Source organism: Siphateles boraxobius, unplaced genomic scaffold, assembly GCF_051911475.1.
Source record: "Siphateles boraxobius isolate OS27281-9 unplaced genomic scaffold, OSU_SipBor_1 41, whole genome shotgun sequence".
Lineage (NCBI taxonomy): Eukaryota > Metazoa > Chordata > Actinopteri > Cypriniformes > Leuciscidae > Siphateles > Siphateles boraxobius.
In genome coordinates this window covers 25,975,500-25,998,051 of record NW_027509042.1, presented here as the reverse complement: position 1 = coordinate 25,998,051, position 22,552 = coordinate 25,975,500, and the positions used below count along the sequence as shown (strand labels likewise).

Below are 22,552 nucleotides of genomic sequence, written 5' to 3'. Positions count from 1 at the left end.
TATTTATTATATTATACAATACAATATTTACATTTGCAGCTGTACTAGTGGTTGCGTGCTGTTTTTTTCATTTTGCTGCTTTTCTTAAGTATTTTATTTTTGAGTAATTGTATACCCTTTTCATTTCAGTTGATTTTAGTTATTTAAATTATCTTACAGTTTTCTTTTTTCTCCTATTTATTCCTACAGATGAAAACTGTAAGTGTGGCTCTAGTTTTATGTCTCAATGTTGGCGTGGACCCTCCTGATGTAGTCAAGACTTCACCCTGTGCCAGACTAGAGTGCTGGATAGGTGAGTTTGCCCATATATCCACCAAATAACCATACAATGGTTTCCCCCTCGGTTGTAACTCTGTTCCACCATTACCTCTTGTCTGATGCCCCTGTGTGTAATAAAGAAGGACATTACTTTATACATGTGTCTGAAAATTTTGAGAAAGAAGCAATATGTTGAATGCATGTCAATTAATAAATGTTTACAGTGCAGTTTGATTTAATAAACATTGTTTTTCTTTGTCCCTTTTATTTTATGAATTTAGCTATAAACCAATTTAATGAACACTTTCCTCAGAGAAAACTCATTCAACATAATTTTTTATTTTTTTTTTACAGTTTAGAAGTTATGACATGTGTGCAGTGCTGAAATATGTTTCATAATCCATACAGAATTGATTTTTTTTGTGTTTGTGTTTCAGCTTCCAACTTAAGCGCTTTCCAATTTTCTGTATTTCACTTGTGTTTCACTTGTTTCAGACAGGTTTTATTCTGGGATGACTTTTGTACTTCTATAAGACTCATAAAATGTATCATCTGGCATTCTTCTGCATAATAGTGTATTAGTATATAGTATGGCATATAAAAGTGTCTGAATTTACAGTAATACTGTAATGTGTGTTTTCTCTTTTCATCTTCTAGACCCTCTGTCTATGAGTCCACAGAAAGCCCTGGAGACGATAGGGGCCAACCTGCAGAAACAGTATGAGAACTGGCAACCCAGGGTAAGAGCGGTCCACCTTGCTGTTACCTCATATAACACACATGCTGTCTTCAATGTGCATTATTGTCTGTACTTGTGTTCTTGTGGACTTGTGAAATGTCATCAGTCGCAGCAACCAAGTACTGTTCCAATTCAAAGTTCACATCTAGCCAAGAACAGTTAAAATCCCCAGATGTGTCCACCCCTTTTATTGAGGATGCATCGAGAGGTGACTTGTGCGGATTTGAGACAGCCAGGTATCCCAGAGTGCATTAAATTAAATTTAATTTAATTTATACATCAGAAGAGGCAAAGGCTGCCCTTCAAATTTGTGATATTGTGGGGCAGGTACAGCATGGAAGAGGGGGTTTTGGGCTCAGTTTAGCTCCTCCTAAATGGCACAAGGCAGCCCCAGCTCAAAGGAGGAAGCTCGTAGTCAACGAGGTTCGAAAGCAGGAGGAGAGGATGAGGTGTATAAAGGCCATTTCCCAGGCCAAGCAGGGAGAGTGGATGACATTGGAGAGTGTAGAACAACGCAAGATGGGCTGGCAAGACCTTTGGTCAATGGAAGAGAGTAGGATCAGTTTCCTTATCAGGTCAAAATATGATGTTCTCCCATCACCACAGAACCTAAATTTCTGGGTAGGAGAGGAACCCTCTTGTCCTTTGTGTTCATCACCTGCCGCATTAAGGCACATTTTGACAGGATGTAAGGTGGCTCTTAGCCAAGGTCGGTTTACTTGGCGCCATGACCAAGTACTCCGATGTTTGGCTTTAGCATTGGAAGACAAGCGTAACATGACCAATAAGTTGCCACCTGTTCTAGCAAAACATTACACACAGAAGACAATATTCCTCCGCCCAGGCGAGCAACCACCAAGAAAAGGTGTTAAAACCAATTCTCGCTCAGGACAACTGGAAGTTGCTAGGGACTGGAAAATGCTGGCTGATCTTGATCAACTGCCTATTTTTCCACCTGAGATTGCCACCACTAACCTCCGACCAGATTTTATTTTTTTGGTCTGGATAGGGACGCATTGTTCAACTGATAGAGTTAACAGTGCCATGGGAGGATGCTTTAGATGAATCATATGAGAGGAAGAAACTGCGGTATGCTCAGCTGGCCACTGAAGCAGAACAGCGAGGATGGAGAGTCCAGGTTTATCCAGTGGAAGTGGGTTGTCGAGGTTTTGTGGCACACTCCCCAACCCGGTTCCTCAGAGACGTCGGATTCAGTGGCCAAGAGTTGCGTCGCACAGTAAAGAACTTATCTGAAGCAGCAGAGAGGAGCAGCAACTGGCTGTGGTTGAGACTGAAAGAGTCTGGCTGGCTGTGTACAGGCCGCCATGCTACGGTTTAGAAAAATTATTGAAAATTTGATGAGTCTGTTGGTTTATTTGTATTGTTTGTATAGTAATTACAGTTATTACGTTCCTGTGTATTTTGCGTGAATGAGGATTGGTGTTTGGACAGATATTGTGTTTTGCGGTAATATGCCATACTGAACCGTTGCCACTAACCGCTTTAACATCCACAGTGGGGCTCGACAGCCTTAGTCAAACGGGTTGGCGCGTATGGTCGGGTTGTGGAGAGGTTGTGAGAGATTGTGGTTAAGTCAAAGAAGCAGCCTCAGCAGCAGGAGGGACGTAAAGGTCAGTAAGCCTGGCTGAGTTGAGTGGGGGATGGAGGGGGGTGACTCTGGGACACCAGAGTCACTGTCGAGCCCTCTTGAGGTTTTGTGGGCTAGTCGACGAAACACTGAGGACGGAAGGTGCCCACTTGAAGACCCTAGAGATGTCCCCTACTCTGCTCAATCCAGACGGTTGTCATGAGGGGACCGCACTGTGGTTGCAGCCGTTGTGTGTGCAAATACACTATTAACACCTGACAGAAGGAGATTCACATCACCATTTGGAAAGAAGCGTAAATGGATGGAGAAGCATAGGTTACTTTAAAGCTACGTCTTAGTTGGTGCTTATCTTGGCGAAAGCAGAGTACAAATCAGCATGAAGTTTTAACATTTACTCTCGTGTAATGGCAATCAAATTTAATTAAATTAAAGCAGCAGATCAATTCCAGATCAATTCCATCAAATCAATTCCAGAGGAACGGGACACATCAGTTCAGTGAGTTCACAAAGGTTAATTATTTGCATGTGCTTTAAAGCCTTGCCGGTTAAACATGTCATTCACTGCTGAGCGCTTTACTGAGCGCAAACACCCATGGACTAACACGCACATGGACTAAAAGCTTTTCTAACAGCGCCGGGTTACTGTACTAAGTTATCTTTCGAGTCTTATTTCTCTAATACTCTCAAATACACACAAGGTTTACATAAGGAAAGTTGGTTATGTCTAAACTGAAAGCAAACCGAGAAAATTTAGAGAAATCTGCTTGTCAAATATGGGTGTATAGCATCTGCAGCTGTATGAATGCCATTGTTTTACTGTATGCTCTCCTCTCACTCATCTAATGTGCTCCTCTTCAATATTTGATATCGCTCACTCATACATTTCCTTGTTTTGCGTTCTTCCTTCCTGTAAGTTGCTTCTTCAGAAGCAAAAAGCACCCAAAGCTGTCCTCATGAATGATGACTTTATCTCTGTTTGCAGTTTTCAGCAGAGGCTATTATAGTTCAGTTTAAAGTAGTTCACATTCCTGCCCATAATGTATGAAAAACAAATAGCTGTATTACTTTAATAATAATAATACTACTACTACTACTACTAATAATAATAATAATAATAATAATAATAATAATAATAAAATGTAATATACTATTTGCCCATTTAAAGTTTTGTTTGCTGTCTACTTGTTTAGTGCCACTCTTATATAATGTGTTCATTGTGTCTGACAATGGCTTTGACATTTTTTTGGATGAGATCAGACCTTTGTCCTACCCTGTTCAAATGAGAGCTGGACAGTATATTAATATATTCACAGCACAATTTAGAGCGTTTTACTGGTAGTATGATTTTTTTTATTATAAGTTATGCGTACACAATAACGTTAATAACAGTAGCAATGATTTTAATACACTTTTTATCTGGCTGTGAATTTGCCTAATTATAGCATCATTGTTTTACATGTTAGTTGCAAAAATGGTGTTAGAGTTGGTCAATTCAATTGTTCAATTAATGAATTTTAATATTATAACTGTACTTAAATATTTTGACCATAGTTTTAGTTGTCAAGTCAAAGATAAATGTAGCTGTGTATGTCAAATTTTAAAATATATGTAGCTTTTTATTTCTTAAACAACCATGGAGGTAGACACATCATGGCCATATTCCAAGATGACAATGCTCAAATTGTGAAATAATGATTTGGAGGGTGCATGAAGAATCATCTTCACTCATTAATCTTACGTTGATTTGAAAGTCTTTGATATGTGCCTGACTCTTGCATTTTCAATACAAGATCTTGACCAAAAGTTGATGCACCTTTTGATTGAAATAAATGTTTTGATGTTATTTCCATCAGTGTATCAGTGCATCTTATGTTGCATGTTTAAGTTCAGATTAAAATATAAAAATGTTTATTACATATAGTGATAAATACAGGTGCTGGTCATATAATTAGAATAGTCAAGTCAAGTCACCTTTATTTATATAGCGCTTTTTACAATACAAATTGTTTCAAAGCAGCTTTACAGAGAAAACAGGAACGTAAAGTTATAATAGTATTGCTAAATTCAAAATTAAATGTTGAATGTCCCCAACCAAGCAAGCCAAAAGCCAATGGCGAATAAAGGCGAAAAAAGGCGACAGTGGCAAGGAACCAAAACTCCATCAGGTGACAGAATGGACAAAAAAAACCTTGGGAGAACCAAGGCTCAGTCAGGGGGCCAGTCCTCCTTTGGCCAACAAACGAACAGTGTATGATTATGATTTAGGCGGCATAATAGGTCAGAAGTCAGATTGGATCAAAACTTTCACAATATTTATCCAGTTCATCTGGTTAAGGGTCGGAGTCATCACGCTGGTATGGAGATGAGTTTCTTGAGGTGTCCATGAGGCCTTCACAGTGTTGATGAGGCTGGCACTTCAGGGATGCGTTGTCGTCGTGTCCATGTGATGGTCCTTCCTCAGATCTGGATATGGCCTGGATCCGGCGGTTTGCGGTAAACCTCGGGATAAACAGAGAGACTAATATTAGCATAGACGCCATCCTTCTTATGATATACAAAGTACATCAGGATTTATGGGAAGTGTTCCCGGTTCCCGCTGATCTAAACTATGCAGCCTAACATTGAATTATAGCAATCTATAATGTGTTATGTGTATGCTAAGCCAAAGAGATGTGTTTTTAGTCTAGATTTGAACTGACAGACTGTGTCTGCTTCCCGGACCATGCTAGGAAGATTGTTCCAAAGTTTTGGTGCCAAGTAGGAAAAGGATCTACCGCCACCAGTTGATTTTGATATTTTAGGTATTATCAACTGGCCAGAATTTTGAGATCGCAATAGACGTGAAGGACTATAATGGGTTAAGAGCTCGCTCAAGTACTGCGGAGCTAAACCATTTAGTGCTTTGTAAGTAATCAGCAATATTTTAAGATGTAGACGATGTTTATAGGGAGCCAATGCAGTGTTGACAGAACCGGGCTAATATGGTCATACTTCCTGGTTCTGGTAAGAACTCTAGCGGCTGCGTTTTGAACAAGCTGTAGTTTGTTTATTAAGCCTGCAGGGCAACCACCCAGTAGAGCATTACAGTAACCTAGCCTTGAAGTCATGAACGCATGAACTAATTGTTCCGTATTTGTCAATGAGAGCATATGACGCAATTTAGATATATTTTTAAGATGGAAAAATGCCCTTTTACAGATACTAGACACGTGAGTTTCAAATGAAAGATTGGTATCAAAGAGCACACACAGGTTCCTAACTGACGACGAAGACTTAACAGAGCAGCCATCAAGTGTTATACAGTATTCCAGGTTATTGCGTGTGGAAGTTTTTTGTCCAATAATTAGAATCTCTGTTTTTTCAGAATTTAGTAGTAGGAAATTACTAGTCATCCAATTTTTTATATCAGCTATGCATTCCATTAATTTTGTGAATTGATAAGTTTCGTTAGGTTTTGAGGAAATATAGAGCTGAGTATCATCAGCATAACAGTGAAAACTAATTCCATGTTTCCTAATGATATCTCCTAACGGTAGCATATACAGAGTGAACAGCAGTGGTCCTAGTACTGAGCCTTGTGGTAAGCCATACTGAACTTTTGACCGATAAGACATCTCTTCATTTACTGCTACAAACTGATGACGGTCAGATAAGTATGATTTAAACCATGCTTGTTCAATTCCACTAATGCCAACATAGTTTTCTAGTCTATTTAATGGAATGTTGTGGTCAATGGTGTCAAATGCAGCACTAAGATCAAGTAACACTAATAGAGAGATACAACCACGATCGGATGATAAGATCAAATCATTTGTGACTTTAATGAGAGCAGTCTCAGTACTATGGTACGGTCTAAATCCGGACTGAAAATCCTCGCAGATATCATTTCCTTCAAGAAAGGAACACAGTTGTGAGGATACTGCCTTTTCTAATATCTTTGACAGAAAAGGTAGATTCGGCCTGTAATTGACTAATTCTGTAGGATCAAGTTGCATTTTTTAACAATCGGTTTAATCATAGCCAGCTTAAAGGGTTTTGGTACGTATCCTAGAGACAAAGACAAATTAATGATATTGAGAAGAGGATCTATGACCTCTGGAAGCATCTCTTTCAATAGTTTAGTCGGTATAGGGTCTAACATACAAGTTGTCAATTTAGATGAGTTAACGATTTTGCAAAATTCTTCTTCTCCTATAGCAACAAATGAATCAAATTTTTCCTCAGGGAGTCTACAAAGCACTCCCTGGTGCGATACTGTAGTAGACGGTTGCATAGTTATAATTTTCTCCCTGATATTATTGATCTTATAAGTGAAGAAGTTCATAAAGTCATTACTGCTGTGTTTCTTGGAAACTTCTGGGCTTGAAGCTTTCTTTTTCATTAGTTTAGCCACTTTTTCAAATAAATACCTAGGATTGTTTATTTTCTTCTAATACGGTTGAAAAATAAGCAGATCTAGCAGCTTTTAAAGCCTCTCTGTAAGCAATCGAGCTCTCCTTCCATGCAATCCGAAATACCTCTAGTTTTGTTTTCTTCCAGTTGCGCTCCATTTTTCTGGCTGCTCTCTTAAGGGCCCTGGTGTGCTCTTTGTACCACGGCGTTGGACTATTTTCTTTAATCTTCTTTAAGCGCAGCGGAGCAACTGTGTCTAAAGTTCTGGAAAAGAGAGAGTTAACAGTTTCTGTTGCAATATCAAGTTCTTCTAAGCTAGCCGGGATGCTGAGATGATGAAACTGATCAGGAAGATTATTGATAAAGCAATCTTTCGTGGCAGAAGTGATAGGTCTAACATATTTGTAACACTGAGTCGGCTTTGCAGCCTTGGCTAAATGTAATTTACATGAGACTAGATAATGATCTGAGATGTTGTCGCTCTGCTGCAGTATTTCAAAGGCATCAACATCTATTCCATGTGTTATTAGATCTAGAGTAGGATTACGACAATGAGTAGGTCCTGACACGTGTTGTCTAACTCCAATTGAATATACAATGTCTTTAAATGCCAATCCCAATGCATCTTTTTCATTATCTACATGTATATTAAAATCACCAACAATTAGTACTTTATCTGCAGCCAATACTAATTCTGATAGAAAGTCAGCAAATTCTTTGATAAAGTCTTTATGGTGCCCTGGTGGCCTCTATGCAGTAGCCAGCAGAATTCTCAAACGTGATTTATCATTTACACTATATATTTTTACATTAAGCACCAACACTTCAAAAGAAGTATATTTAAAACTAGATTTCTTAGTGGTTTTGAAAATATTACTATAAATTACAGCAACACCTCCCCCTTTGCCTTTCGGACGAGGTTCATGTTTATAACAGTAATCTTGCGGGGTGGACTCATTTAAAGTAATGTAATCATTTGGTTTTAGCCAGGTTTCTGTCAAACACAGCACATCTAGGTTATAATCTGAAATCATATCATTAACTATGAGCGCTTTTGAAGTAAGGGATTGAATATTCAGCAACCCAAGCTTTATTGTTTGCTCATCTGTATTATATCTGTTTTTTATTTGTTGAACATCAATTACATTTTTAAGCTTAGATAGGTTTGGAAGTTTTTTGTATTTCCAAATTCGGGGAACAGACACAGTCTCTATATGATGATATCTAGGTGAAAGAGCCTCTATGTGATGGGATTTATCTGACCTTGGTGACTCGAGGCCGCTAGCAGACGGTGGGTTTAGCCAGTCTGTCTGCTTCCTGACCTGAGCCCCAGATTGTCATGTTTTATCTCTAAGACTATGAGCCAAATTACTAGAGAGAAGAGCAGCACCATCCCAGGAGGGATGAATACCATCTCTTTTCAACAGGCCAGGTTTGCCCAAAAAACTTTTCCAATTGTCTACGAGTTCTATATTATTTTGCGGACACCACTTAGACAGCCAGCCATTGAGTGAACACAATCTACTTACTATCTCATCACTCCTTCGAACAGGAAGGGGGCCAGAGCAAATTACAGTGCCTGACATCCTACTTGCGAGTTCAAACACCTCTTTAATGTTAATTTTGGTGATCTCCGTCTGGCGGAGTCGAACATCATTAGTGCCGACATGAATAATAATCTTAGATTAAGAAGCTAATTTACGATTAGCCTTATCCAGCACTTTTAAATTTGCTTTGATGTCAGGCGCTCTGGCTCCCGGCAAACATGTGACTATGCTGGCTGGTGTCTCTATTTTCACGTTCCGTGTAATAGAATCGCCAATTACCAGGGCACAATCAACAGAATACTCAGTCGGTGTTTCACTGAGTGGGGCAAATCGATTTGTTATGGTAATCGAAACGGAAGAGTGGTTTTTTGATCCGCGACTGTAGCGATCTCTCACTGTCAACCATTTGCCTTGCTGCACAGGCAATAATTCAGCCGGAACCGAATCATGTGAAGGGTTCACTATGCTAGGCGCATCCAAAATAGTATCTAAAGCTCTTGCACACTTACTATCCTCAATTAAAGTTTGGATGCGTGTCTCTAGTTCTGAAATCTTCTCCGTCAGCCTGACTGTGTCCTTGCATTTATCACATGTATATCCTATATTGCCGACGGGGAAGGCTATACTAAACGTGGCATGAAGTGCAGGTGACAATAACAGGACAAAGCATTACTCATCGTGTTTGTTGACTGATTCTTACTCACCTGGGCTTTTATGAACTCGCGGGCGCGCGAGAGAAAAATAAATAAATAAACTGAGCGCACGGGTGGCGTGTTAACAGACTAGCGAGTTACTAGTGTGTCGTGCTAAGAATAACGGAAGCTAGCGAATGTTAAGTAAGCTGTAATTAGTAGTATAAACAATTAGAAATGATAGTAAATGATGGTTCAAAACAGAAAGAAATACGAAGCTAATACGAGGCTTAGACGGAGCTTACAGCCTCGAATCAGACAAAACTCACAGCACAGCAGGCAGCGAGGCAGACAGGAGCAATCGATCAGCGATCCAACTATTTCATAAAAAAGTTGATTTATTTCAGTAATTCCATTCAAAAAGTGAAACTTGGATATTATATTCATTCATTACACACAGACTGATATATTTCAAATGTTTATTTCATTTATTTGTAATGATTAAAACTGACAACTAATGAAAATCCCAAATTCAGTATCTCCGAAAATTATAATATTACTTAAGAACAATACAAAAAAAGGATTTTTAGAAATGTTGGCCAACTGAAAATTATGAACTTGAAAAGTATGAGCATGTACAGCACTCAATACTTAGTTGGGGCTCCTTTTGCCTGAATTACTGCAGCAATGTGGCGTGGCATGGAGTCGATCAGTCTGTGGCACTGACAAAACTGACAAAAGGTCATTGCTAAAGAGGCTGGCTGTTCACAGAGCTCTGTGTCCAAGCACATTAATAGAGAGGCGAAGGGAAGGAAAAGATGTGGTAGAAAAAAGTGTTCAAGCAAAAGGGATAACCGCACCCTGGAGAGGATTGTGAAACAAAACCCATTCAAAAATGTGGGGGAGATTCACAAAGAGTGGACTGCAACTGGAGTCAGTGCTTCAAGAACCACCACGCAAAGACATATGCAAGACATGGGTTTCAGCTGTCGGATTCCTTATGTCAAGCCACTCTTGAACAAGACACAGCGTCAGAAGCGTCTCGCCTGGGCTAAAGACAAAAAGGACTGGAATGCTGCTGAGTGGTCCAAAGTTATGTTCTCTGATGAAAGTAAATTTTGCATTTCCTTTGGAAATCATGGTCCCAGAGTCTGGAGGAAGAGAGGAGAGGACCAGAATCCACGTTGCTTGAACTCCAGTGTAAAGTTTCCACAGTCAGTGATGGTTTGGGGTGCCATGTCATCTGCTGGTGTTGGTCCACTGTGTTTTCTGAGGTCCAAGGTCAACGCAGCCGTCTACCAGGAAGTTTTAGAGCACTTCATGCTTCCTGCTGCTGACCAACTTTATGGAGATGCAGATTTCATTTTCCAACAGGACTTGGCACCTGCACACAGTGCCAAAGCTACCAGTACCTGGTTTAAGGACCATGGTATCCCTGTTCTTAATTATCCAGATAACTCGCCTGACCTTAACCCTATAGAAAATGTATGGGGTATTGTGAAGAGGAAGATGCGATACGCCAGACCCAACAATGCAGAAGAGCTGAAGGCCACTATCAGAGCAACCTGGGCTCTCATAACACCTTAGCAGTGCCACAGACTGATCGAGTCCATTCCACGCCGCATTGCTGCAGTAATTCAGGCAAAAGGAGCCCCAACTAAGTATTGAGTGATGTACATGCTCATACTTTTCATGTTCATACTTTTCAGTTGGCTAACATTTCTAAAAATCCTTTTTTTGTATTGGTCTTAAGTAATATTCAAATTTTTGAAGATACTGAATTTGGGATTTTCATGAGTTGTCAGTTTTAATCATCAATTAAATGAAATAAACATTTGAAATATATCAGTCTGTGTGTAATGAATGAATATAATATCCAAGTTTCACTTTTTGAATGGAATTACTGAAATAAATCAACTTTTTGATGATATTCTAATTATATGACAAGCACCTGTATATAGTAAGTATTTAAGTATATACTTACACAGGGGTAACCGCATTATTTCTGCCTTTTTGCTAAGCGCCACCTACTGTCAGGGAGTGAAATTGCTTCTCATCGAAGTTTGGTGTAGTTTACATCAGTGTGTGCATTCTTGTTTTATGCAACATAAGCCTAGTATTAAAGGTATAATATGTAAACATTTTCTATCAAAATATCCAAAATACACGTGCACAGTGTTATATATTTCTTTCAATTGTGTACTTACATTATCCTAAATGTTTCCAAGAATTTGTAAATTCAGAGAAATTCACAATTTCGTGACAAACGTCTAGCGGCACGCTCGCGCTGTTGTTGTTTTGTTCAAACATTATGGACCATGGCAAGCAGACTTTGGGACAATAGTAGAAATAAAATGAGGATCAGTAACGGCATGGCGTTACAGAATAACATTATAACTTTCAACAAACTTAAATGCTGTTTAGTTTGATAGTGTAACATTAGACCAAGTGAAACAGCGCTGTGTTAACTCACAAATTTAATTTGTCAAATAAACTGACCTATATGAATAGTAATTCAGCACCTGCGTGTCCTAAAATGTCCTTTATTCATTTATATCCGTCGGACTCGCGTGTACCACTGATATCGCTGTCATCAATCGCACCCTGCTTCATACCACAGTCATGTTAAAAAACATGAATGTTTTCACTCGTCCATAAACATTATTAGATCCATCGGCATGACAAGTTCCATGATTCCGCTTATCACTGCGTCATCAACCTACGCCTTTGTTATTGTAAGAGTTTAGGGACACCTAACAGCGAAAAACATTATATATTGTAGCTTTAAGTGTGGAAAAGAAGCATTCTAAAAACGATTTCTTAATCTAAACAATTCATAAAAAGTAATGTAGAAATATCCACAGTATTTAAAGTGCCTACGATAACAAAATTGTGCATGTTCATTATCGTAGTATATCATATTACCGAATAGTGGCACACAGGGCCCTTAATTAACACCTGACCACGCACCAAATGCGGGTGAATTTTGCAATTGGCGGGTAAAACTGTCAATCTACCTGCCACATTGGTGGGTAGCCAATGAGAATTGAGTGATTCATTAGTTTATTCTTTTTTTTGCGTCTGTCCGATAACATCAGCAATTTGAATTCAAGCAGCTGATTTCTGTGAATGCATGTAAAACTAAATGTATATTGCAGCACAGGGTGAAGTCAGTATATACATTAATGACGATTTGAGACAAATAAATGTACATTTAATGTAAAACTATCTAAACGGCGCTCTGTGGCGCGGCAGGATTTTGAACAATGTTGTGAGCCGTTGCTGGGCGCCGCGGACAGACGCCGAATGGCGCCGCTGGTGTGTGTACACTGATAGAAAATAATGTGTTTGAAGACGTGGTTGCGCCGCGCTGCGCATCCGGTATGCGACCCCCTTAAGAGTTATTATTACTTGTAATGATTTCGTTAAGAACTTGACAGCACTTAAATGTGTATTCTTACAAGTTAAAGATCAATGTTTGTGTGATTTCTATTTTTCACCTTTATGAGGCAAAAAAACAAAAAACAAAATTGGCTGGTAAAAAGTTACTGTGGCAGGTGGTCAAAAAAGTTAACTTCAGGCCCTGGTGGCACATGTATAAATTTTACACACAATTGATTAAATATTCTGCTTTTTGTAAATTTTGTGAATAACCATTGATTATTTGACTTGATCATTTTACAGTGTTTAGTATGAAGGTTTTTTGGGTGCAAATCAACTTGAACGCCTGTGACAGTGATGGATTGTAGTTTTAGAGAATAGCCACACGTGTGTCAGTAAATTTGGAGCCACAGAGAGAAATGTTTTAAGATTTGCAATCTTGTAGTCTTTTTTTCTCTTCCACAAACACAACAGTTACACCTTCTCAAATTCTTCATTGCAGGTAGACAAATCCTAGTCTACAAATCACAAATTAAGAAACTCGTACGCTCACATTTTTGCTACAGTTGCTGCAGTGAATATGGTGCAAAACGCATTTACACACCTGCATCAAAAAATGTGAAGTCACAGAGAAATTTTGCTCATCTGCAAATCAGTATGTGAATTCATCTAATGAGAGTTGCATAAAATATTTTCTCACAAATGTCTTGTATATATTTCTAGCACAAAGACAAGTACATAACTACAACTGCTTGAATCTGCTGGGACAAATCTCAAACACTATTTTTTGCTTTCAAGTGACAAGTTTCGCGCGCTCTCCCTTTTGCACCACTGATCTATGTGAAATGTGGAGCAAAAGTGAGTTGTGCATCTGTAGAGGCAGTGGGTGGGGCCCACTTGAATATCAATCATTTATTTATAGAGCACATTTAAGACACAACCAGGGTTGACCAAAGTGCTTTACAAAGATTAAAAGCCACACAGACCTAGCATTTATAAATACAAACAAAAATAAGTAGCCTAATCAATAAAAATACATTTTCAAACAGAAAGTAGCTATATAGTGTTAAAGGCTAAAGAGAATAAATAAGTCTTAAGCTGAGTTTTAAATGTGGAGATAGATGGAGCGTGCCTAATAGACAGAGGAAGACTGTTCCACAGCCTTGGTCCAGCAGCGGCAAAGGCGCGGTCGCCATTTTTTTAAAATTTTACTTTAGGGACAGTTAGAAGGCCATGGTCACTGGATCTCAGGTTTCTAGATGGGGTATACGGAACCAAGAGATCAGTTAGGTATTGCAGTGCCAAATTGTTAAAAGCTTTGTATACAAATAATACAATTTTGAACTCTATTCTATACTTAACCGGAAGCCAGTGCAGGGACATTAAGATAGGAGTTATATGATCAAACTTACGCTTCCCTTCAAGCAGTCTAGCAGCTGCGTTTTGAACCAACTGCAGATGGGAGATTGATGCCTACTGTAAGAATTACAGTAGTCAAGCCTAGAAGTAACGAACGCATGAATTGCTATTTAAAATTACTTCTTAATAACTAAATTACTTCTTGATAGAATGGACTTTACTGAGAAGACGCATTTGATAAAAGCATGACTTAACAACAGCAGAAATCTGTTTATCAAATTTTAAGCTAGAGTCAAATAGGAAGCCCAGATTCCTTGCACACTTTGTATTATATGGGGTGAAAGGGCCAATATCAAAGTCAAAAGCCCAGTTTTCCTTGGGGCCTAACAAAATAAACTCAGATTTGTTTTAATTTAATTGTAGAAAATTGTTTGACAGCCATGACTTAAGATCATTCAGGCAATCTAACAATGGCTGAAGAGAAGATTCATTATTGCGTTGCAAGGGAAGGTAAAGTTGGGTATCGTCAGCGTAAAAATGAAACGAGACACCATGTTTTTTATAAATAGTAGCCAGAGGGAGGAAATATAAAGAAAATAACGCAGGCCCAAGGACTGATCCCTGAGGGACACCACAACCAAGCTGCTTATTAGAGGATGAATATTGTCCTAACTGTACAGTAAAACATCTATCTGAAAGATAAGTGAAACTACTGTTAAACAGAACCACATAAGTGTCCTACACAAGACTCCAGGCGTGACACAAGAATGTTTGGTCTACTAAGTCAAAAGCAGCACTTAGATCTTAGAGGACCAGAGCCAATGGTTTACCAGAAGCAGTGATATATATATAATTTAGGACTTTTAAAAAAGCAGATTCGGTGATATGTAATACTTTAAAACCAGATTGAAAAACTTCAGTGATTGAATTGTTTGACAGAAAAGTTTGTAATTGAGCCAATGCAGCTTTCTCCATGATCTTTGAAATAAAAGGAAGATTTGAAATAGGTCCAAAGCTGGAGAGAGATGAGGAATCTAGATTAGGTTTTTTAATATATGGTGTTATCACAGCCTGTTTAAGGCAAACAGGAACAGTGCCCGTATATAAGCACTTATTAATGACGGACAGCAGACCTGGACCAATTGCACCCATATTTTGTTTGAGGAAATGTGAGGGAACAATATCATGTTGGCATGATGTAGGCTTAAGACGCTCCACAATTTCCTTATAGGCTTGGAAATAGAGTGGCTCAAACACAGACCATGTGGCAGAATATAAAGGAATCCCTGAAAATAACAAGGGTTATTTCTATTTTGCATAATCAAAACAGAGAAATATTTAATTTTAGTAGCTTTAGCAGCCCTCTGGAATGAGGAAAGGGAGTTTCTCATAATTTCATTTGAGTCATGCAATTTGTCCTTTTTCCACTTGCGCTCAGCCCGACGGCAAGCCTGTCTAAGAGAACGCACTGATTCATTAAACCATGGAATTGGTACTGATTTACAGAATTTAAGCTTCAAAGGTGCAATACTGTTCAGAATAGAAGCACAGGTTGAGTTGAAAAAACTGAGATGTTCATCCGAATCCAGGTTATGAAGAGTAAATTCCGTTTCAGAAGAAGTCCACGCTCCAAGAAATGCTGCACTGCACTCCTTTCTGGAGTGTGCACTGAAGGTACGAGGTACGAGTTTTTAGTGTTTGACCAAAGTATGGAACAGAGAAAATTACAGGCATATGATCAGAGAAGGTTGCATTGCTAATTGTAATATCTGAAACAGATAATCCATGAGTTAAAATCAAGTCCAAGGTATGACCCTGTAGATGCGTTGGACCAGATACCCCCTGAACAAGGTCAAAAGACTCAATAGGATTTAAAAACTCCATAGAGAGAGTTTTAGATGCACAACAAACATGAATATTAAAATCACCAAGCAGCAGTATTTTATCGTAAGCAATAACAAGATCTCCCACAAATGCAGCAAATTCATTAATAAATTCTGAGTTATGTTTGGGAGGGCGATATAATAGAGCAATGGTGAGAGGGTTTGCTAGTAGTATTTGAAATAGTTGCACCTCAAAACTGCTATATGAAGATGTAGATAAGAATTGACAAGAAAAAGTGTTTTTAAAAACAATCACTAACCCCCCACCACGGCCTGATAAGCGCGGGGTATTTAAAAAGTCACAACCCTGCGGTAGTAATTCAACAAACGAGCTTAATTCGCCAGGTTAAATCCATGTCTCGGTGACACAAAGGAAATCCAGCGCTTGTGTAGTAAACAGTTCGTTTAAAATGAAAGTTTTATTTACCAGGGATCGTGCATTGATAAGGGCCATCTTCAGTACAGATGAGTTACTATCCTACTGTGTTGCTCGACACAGTGGCCGGAGGTTACTGAGATTAACTCCGCCATGGTAAATATGAAGATACATCCCATGACGATGCGTGGAAATAATAACAGGGATAATCGCGCGTGTGCGCGCTGGAACTGAACCTCAGGAAAACACCTTCCTTTGTCGCATCCATAAACCTGAACTCCCAACGAGAGGAGTGGGTGCTGCGTTCTCTCGAGCCAACGCAGTTTTCCGGCTAACAGCGCCACCACCCCGTTTGCCGCGCCTCCTCCGGCGCTTTCTCTTGGGTAATTCCGTCGGACACCTACGCAGGTGCACTGGGAGATTGATTGCAAAAAACGATGCAAACACTATATCCATTAACATCACCATTTGCAGAGTCCATGACCACACTACGAATGTTAAGCAGTGTTAGGTGGTCATACAGGAGGATGGAATTACAATTTGCGATAATAATGGAGATGATATGGAGAAAAAATAATGGAGAAATGGAGAAAAATAATAACACATGCCATCGGCAACGACGAAGCGGACTGCAGACGGCCAGCCAACACAGGCGCCATATTTTTGATCATTGAAAATGTTACAGTTATAATGTTCTTCCTTTGTTAGACTAATATTCATGAGTTTCCCGGGCATGCGCGTGGAACTCCTCGTTTTAGTTCACGCTCCTCGTTTCTCAGTGGGTTTTTCTCAGCTCGTATTTCAAAAAAAGGTAAATATAGTTTCAGCCCAAACTTAAACTACAATTGTGTAGAGTTTCGTAAAGTTCATAATGTTTTTATTAATTTGCACATTTTGTGCATTCGACAATGACTGAATGATTCTAGGCATACACTTTCGTGCCCCAAATTTGAACAACTCCCCCCCCCCCCCCCCCCCCCCACACACACACACACTCACACTGACAGAGGGAAAAGGGGAAAACAGGAATGAATGGATAAACGAATAAATAAATAAATAATAAAAATTAAAATTAAAAATAAAGATAGAGAAAACAGATATACAAGTTATTCTCTCATGAATAACATTCAGTGATGTACTGAGAGAGACATTCTGTGTTAAATATGATCTGAATCAGGATCAGAGGGGCAGACCAAGCCTTTGATAAAATTCAAGAATTTTAAGATTAAGGGGTTACTGAAGGTTTTACTGGAACCTCGAAGCATGAACCCTAATTTCTCTAATTTAATGTAGAAAAAAATGTCTTGTATCCATCTATTGTGTGAGTTCCTATTCGGTCTTGTTACCACCGTTTACGTCGGAACCAGTTCCCTATTGGCACTGCGTTTTGGTACCCAAACCTAATTGTGGTGCACATGCGGGAACTGTATTAATAACAGCGCATAACTTGCATTAGCCGAGCACTAACATGAATGACTGATGTAACATACGTTTGTAATAAAAATCTTGCTCCATCCTTTTCCACTCAAAGTTGTAAGAACGACAGACAATCTGCATTAAAAGGATAGTTCACCCAAAAATGAAAATTAGTCTATGATTTACTGACCCTGAAGTCATCCTAAGTGTATATGGCATTCTTCTCTCAGACGAATACAATCGGAGTTATATTAAAACATGTCCTGGATCTTCCAAGCTGCATAATGGCAGTGAATGGCCGTTTCTGTTTTGAAGTCCATAAAAGCACATCTATCCATCATAAAAGTGCTCCACACAGGGGGTTAACAAAGGCCTTCTGAAGCGAAGTGATGCGTTTGTGCAAGAAAAATATCAATTTTTAAAACTGTATAAAGTAAAATAACTGGCTGCCGGCCAAACGAACATATGCATTCCACTTACACCTAAAGTGCAAACTGTGCGAGTAATGCGACGTACTGCTGATATTTACGCTAGGCCATGACACGCTACGCAACTTCCAACGTGACAAATTGCGTAAGTTGTGCTATTGGCGAAGTTCGGATGAAATATGATCGCAACTCGGACCAAAGACATGTAACCAAAAACGGGAAGATGAGACTCTAAAAAGACCAAAATGCTCACGCATACCTCTTTTTTCTCGTCATAGTTGCTATGTTGCCCATCACAGTTCGGTACATGCATCAGAACTGCATCTCCTTGCAGCAGATCTTTGTGTGCGTGACGGAGGGATTCCCCTGCTGCTGTTTTGACTTCTGTACACATTTTATAAGCTCTTAATAAGTTCTCAGTTGGTCAAAATACCATCATATGTTAGGCTATACACATACAACGAAAGTATTTAGCCCAGCACACAGCATTGTTTTTGATGTTTGGTAAGTTCCATCTCAAAATATAGGCTACGTCATAAAAGCCGACCAATCAGGTTGTGAACCTCTCCCTATGTCTTTATGTTCGGTGTTAAAAATGCCAATGTGAATGCTAAGCGGAACTTTTTTTTTTTGCACCGGAAGCAAACCAAACTACAAGTGTGAACACAACATAAAACTCCGTTTCAAGTGAGAAATCTATCTCTATATTATATTCTCTCAACAGTCGTTTATGGGCACTATTAGTTTATAGCACACCTTTAAGCTAAGCTTTTTAAAACTCATGGTGTGCACCAGAGATGGAAACTCAAGTCTGCGTCTTGGACTTGAGTCGCACTTAAATCGCAAAAAAAAAGACTTGTGACTTGACTTGGACTCGTGAACAGTAGCAAAAAAAACAAGACTTGAGAATTGACTTGAACTCGTGAACAACTGACTCGAGACTTGACTTGAGCTTGAAAAGGGAAGCTCGTAAAAAAACATATTCTCTCTTTACTACCCCACATGACGGCATGAAACGCCACTTTTTACTATTCATTCTTAATTCATTCATTCCCTACCAAAATCCTCTGCAGCAAACAAACTAAGCCAGCGTAATTTTATAGGCGTGACATCTGAAGGCACGCATTCATCACCCACTGAAAAAATGATGTTATATAAATGAACAACAAACAGTAAAAATTTTAGCCAAGTCTTACCTTGTGATAATCTTTGTCATTTAATTTAAAATAAATAAATTAATTAATCCGAGGGGAGCTGCATTTGATGACCCTTTCCGACTAATTTAGACTGATCGGTTTGTTTATACAGGGTGCATTATTATATCGCCTTATCGCAAACAAGACAGGCGGCAATGTTGTTATATATGTTGTTTACTATAATGCTTGTTTACACATGAGTTTTGAATGGAATATTAATGATTGTCGGCTCACTTCACTTTCAAATAGCTTCAATGGGTATATAAGCTATAGAGTTATAGTAAATCAGCCTTAATAAGCTGGGGTCATACTTGTTTCTTGTTTTACTTTGGGCTGTAGAGAAACAGCAGGTGTTTAGTTGTTATTTTGGCCCTGTAATGTGTAGCTCTGCCAACTCAACAGGCTGTGTCACTCCTCATTTCCTCCCTCCTCTGGTGCGGAAGTGCTGAATCTCTGCCAAAACAAGCATACTTAAAGGATCTGAGAGAAGGGACATGCAGAAAAGTCACACATTTCAAGTCAATAAAGTTAAAAATGTAGCACATTTAGTAATCAAATCAAACACTGCAGATGAATAATAATTTCAGATCACTGATAAGGACCAGATCTGAGAATTTGGAGAGGTTTTGGCAACTGACGTTCCAACCTTTTTGCCAGGAGACCCCTAATTTAAAGGGGTCCTATTATGCCTTTTAATTTTTTAACTTTAGTTAATATGTAATGTTGCTGTTTGAGCATAAAAAAAGATATGCAAGGTTACAGAGCTCAAAGTCCACTCCAAGGGGAGATATGTTAATAAACAGAATTCAGTTTCCAAAAACTACAACGAACAGTTCGTTTGTACTACAACACTTTTCCCGGCCTTTGTGAAGTCATTTAAATAATCTCCGCCCATGGAATTTGCAAAAAAAAAAGGTACAAGGCCTGGTTGAGCGGCATTAGAGAATACAGTGTTGTCACTATGTGAAATAATTGCTGTTTTGTCCACCCCTTTTCCAAATCTTATTTGTTTGCCCTTCCTAAAGCTGATGAACCTCGAGTGGTAAAATGTATTTTAGACAGTTTCTCAACATAATAACCCCAAATAGGGCTGGGCGATATATTGCATCACATTGTTATGCGCATCTCATCAGTAAAGCCGGTTCCTTGATTAGTAGTAAATCGCCTTCACCTGCTTTCAGATGGAGCGGCATTTACTACAAAGAGCCGTAGTTTACTGACAAGCTGAGCCATATCGCATTAATATCGCGGACGTATCACCAGCGATAATTAATGCGATATGGCTCAGCTTGTCAGTGAACTACGGCTCTTTGTAGTAAATGCCGCTCCATCTGAAAGCAGGTGAAGGCTATTTACTACTAATCAAGGAACCGGCTTTACTCACGAGATGCGCATAACAATGTGATGCGATATATCGCCCAGCCCTAATAGTAGGGAGGTTAAGTGACTTTTGACTTCAGGGTCATGATGCAAAGGTCCCCTTTGGTATGGAAGTACCTTAGGGCCATAAAAATAAATTTATCCTAAAACACAAGTGAGATCACATTTTGTATCTTATATACGCACATTTTTTAAAAATGGCCGCCGACCATACTTGTGAGTCCCATATCTTTGCTTCTGTTATAGCTATAATGACAAATTTGGTATCAACGGGTACATTTTTGTGGTCAAGGAGTCCAATAAAATAGGTTCCAAGACTAAAAAACAATAATGTTGTCCTTAACATGACAATTGGAGGTGAAGTATGCAATTTTTCACAACTTAATAATTTCTTGGTTTAGGTCTGCTTCGCATGCGCCCTTTACAGCACTGGCTGAAGACGCGGGTCCTGCGTCGAGCATGGGCATCCGGTCGTTTACGTCTCAAGGTAACTCAGAACTGTCACAGCTCTGGAGCCCTGAAAGGCGGTCGACTGGTATCAGACAGGTGTAATCCTTGGAGTAATCTCTAAACTGATAGTGGTTTCGACAGACGCCTCCAATTCGGGCTGGGGCGCCCTCTATGAGGGCAGACCGACTTTTGGCCTGTGGTCAAGCCAAGAAAAGAGCTTGCACATAAACTGTCTAGAGTTGAAGGCGGTCGAGAACGCCTTGCGGTTCTTCCTTCCCCTTCTAAAGGGCCACCATGTCCTTGTCCGCACGGACAACATGTCGGTGGTTTCCTACATAAATCGCCAGGGCAGTCTGAGATCACGGAACCTTCATGCACTGGCAGAACGCATTCAGCGCAACCTACTCTCGCTGAGAGCGGCAGATATGCCAGGCCATCTTAATGTGTGTCCAGACAGGCTGTCCAGGGACAACGTTCCCCCAGGGGAATGGTCCCTCCACCCTCAGACAGTTCAGCTGTTGTTGGACATCTTTGGCACATCAGAAGTCGACTTCTTTGCGTCTCAAGACAACGCTCAGTGTCCAATATGCTTCACAAAGAACAAGGACGCGCTGGCCAATGACTGGCCAAGCCACCCTCTATATTTTTTCCCTCCGATCATGCTGTTACCACAGGTAATCAAGCGTATAAGGGAGAACGGTTCCTCTGTACTTCTAGTAGCTCGGTTCTGGCCGAACCAAGTTTGGTTTCCGGAGCTGATGCAGCTTCAGAGCGTTCCTCCGTGGCCTGTTCATTTGAGGAGAGATCTCCTCTCATAGGCCGGGGGTACAATTTGGCACCCATGACCCGAGGTTTGGGCTCTGCATGTGTGGGCCATCAACGGGTACCCGTCAGTCTCCCCGACGGAGTGTTAAACACGATTACGCAAGCTAGAGCGCCCTCTACTAGACGGCTTTGTGCTTCCAAGTGGTCAGTGTTCTCAGGTTGGTGCTCAGCTCGCAACCTGGATCCACAAGATTGTGGGTTGTCGGAGGTTCTCTCCTTCCTACAGGAGCTCTTGGATAAGGGTAGATCCTCATCCATGCTCAAGGTATATGTGGCGGCTATTGCTGCGTTTGTCAAACATTCGCATGGCCAGTCACTGGGTAGGAACGACCTTGTAGTCCGCTTCCTCAGGGGAGCTAGAAGGATGAACCCTCCTCGCCCCCCCTCGGACCTTTCCTTGGTCCTGGAGGCCATGAAGGGTGCCCCTTTCGAATCTCTACAGTCTGTGGACCTTAAGTATCTCTCATTGAAAACAGACTTTCTGGTGGCTATCGCCTCAGTCAAGCTGGTGGGTGACTTACACACACTTTCTGTTAGCGCGTCGTGCCTTTAGTTTGGGCCTAATGACTCCAAGGTCATCCTCAAACCAAGACATGATTATGTCCCCAAAGTACTTTCCAGTCCTTTCAGAGCACAAGTCTCTGTGGATCTGACAGCGAGTCTGACATTCTCTCGTCACAG

The 22,552-nt window shown here is 39.9% G+C and overlaps 1 protein-coding gene across 6 annotated transcripts in view; it reads left to right on the top strand.

Annotated features, from left to right (window-relative positions):
* The window catches only part of rptor (regulatory associated protein of MTOR, complex 1), a 389,484-nt gene that overhangs the window by 51,118 nt on the left and 315,814 nt on the right, over positions 1–22,552 (top strand). For all 6 annotated transcript variants that reach the window (XM_077199050.1, XM_077199052.1, XM_077199048.1 and 3 more), the window contains exons 3-4: positions 190–292; positions 916–998. In XM_077199050.1, coding sequence (XP_077055165.1) covers positions 190–292; positions 916–998 — 186 coding nt within the window. The remainder of the gene's footprint in view (positions 1–189; positions 293–915; positions 999–22,552) is intronic.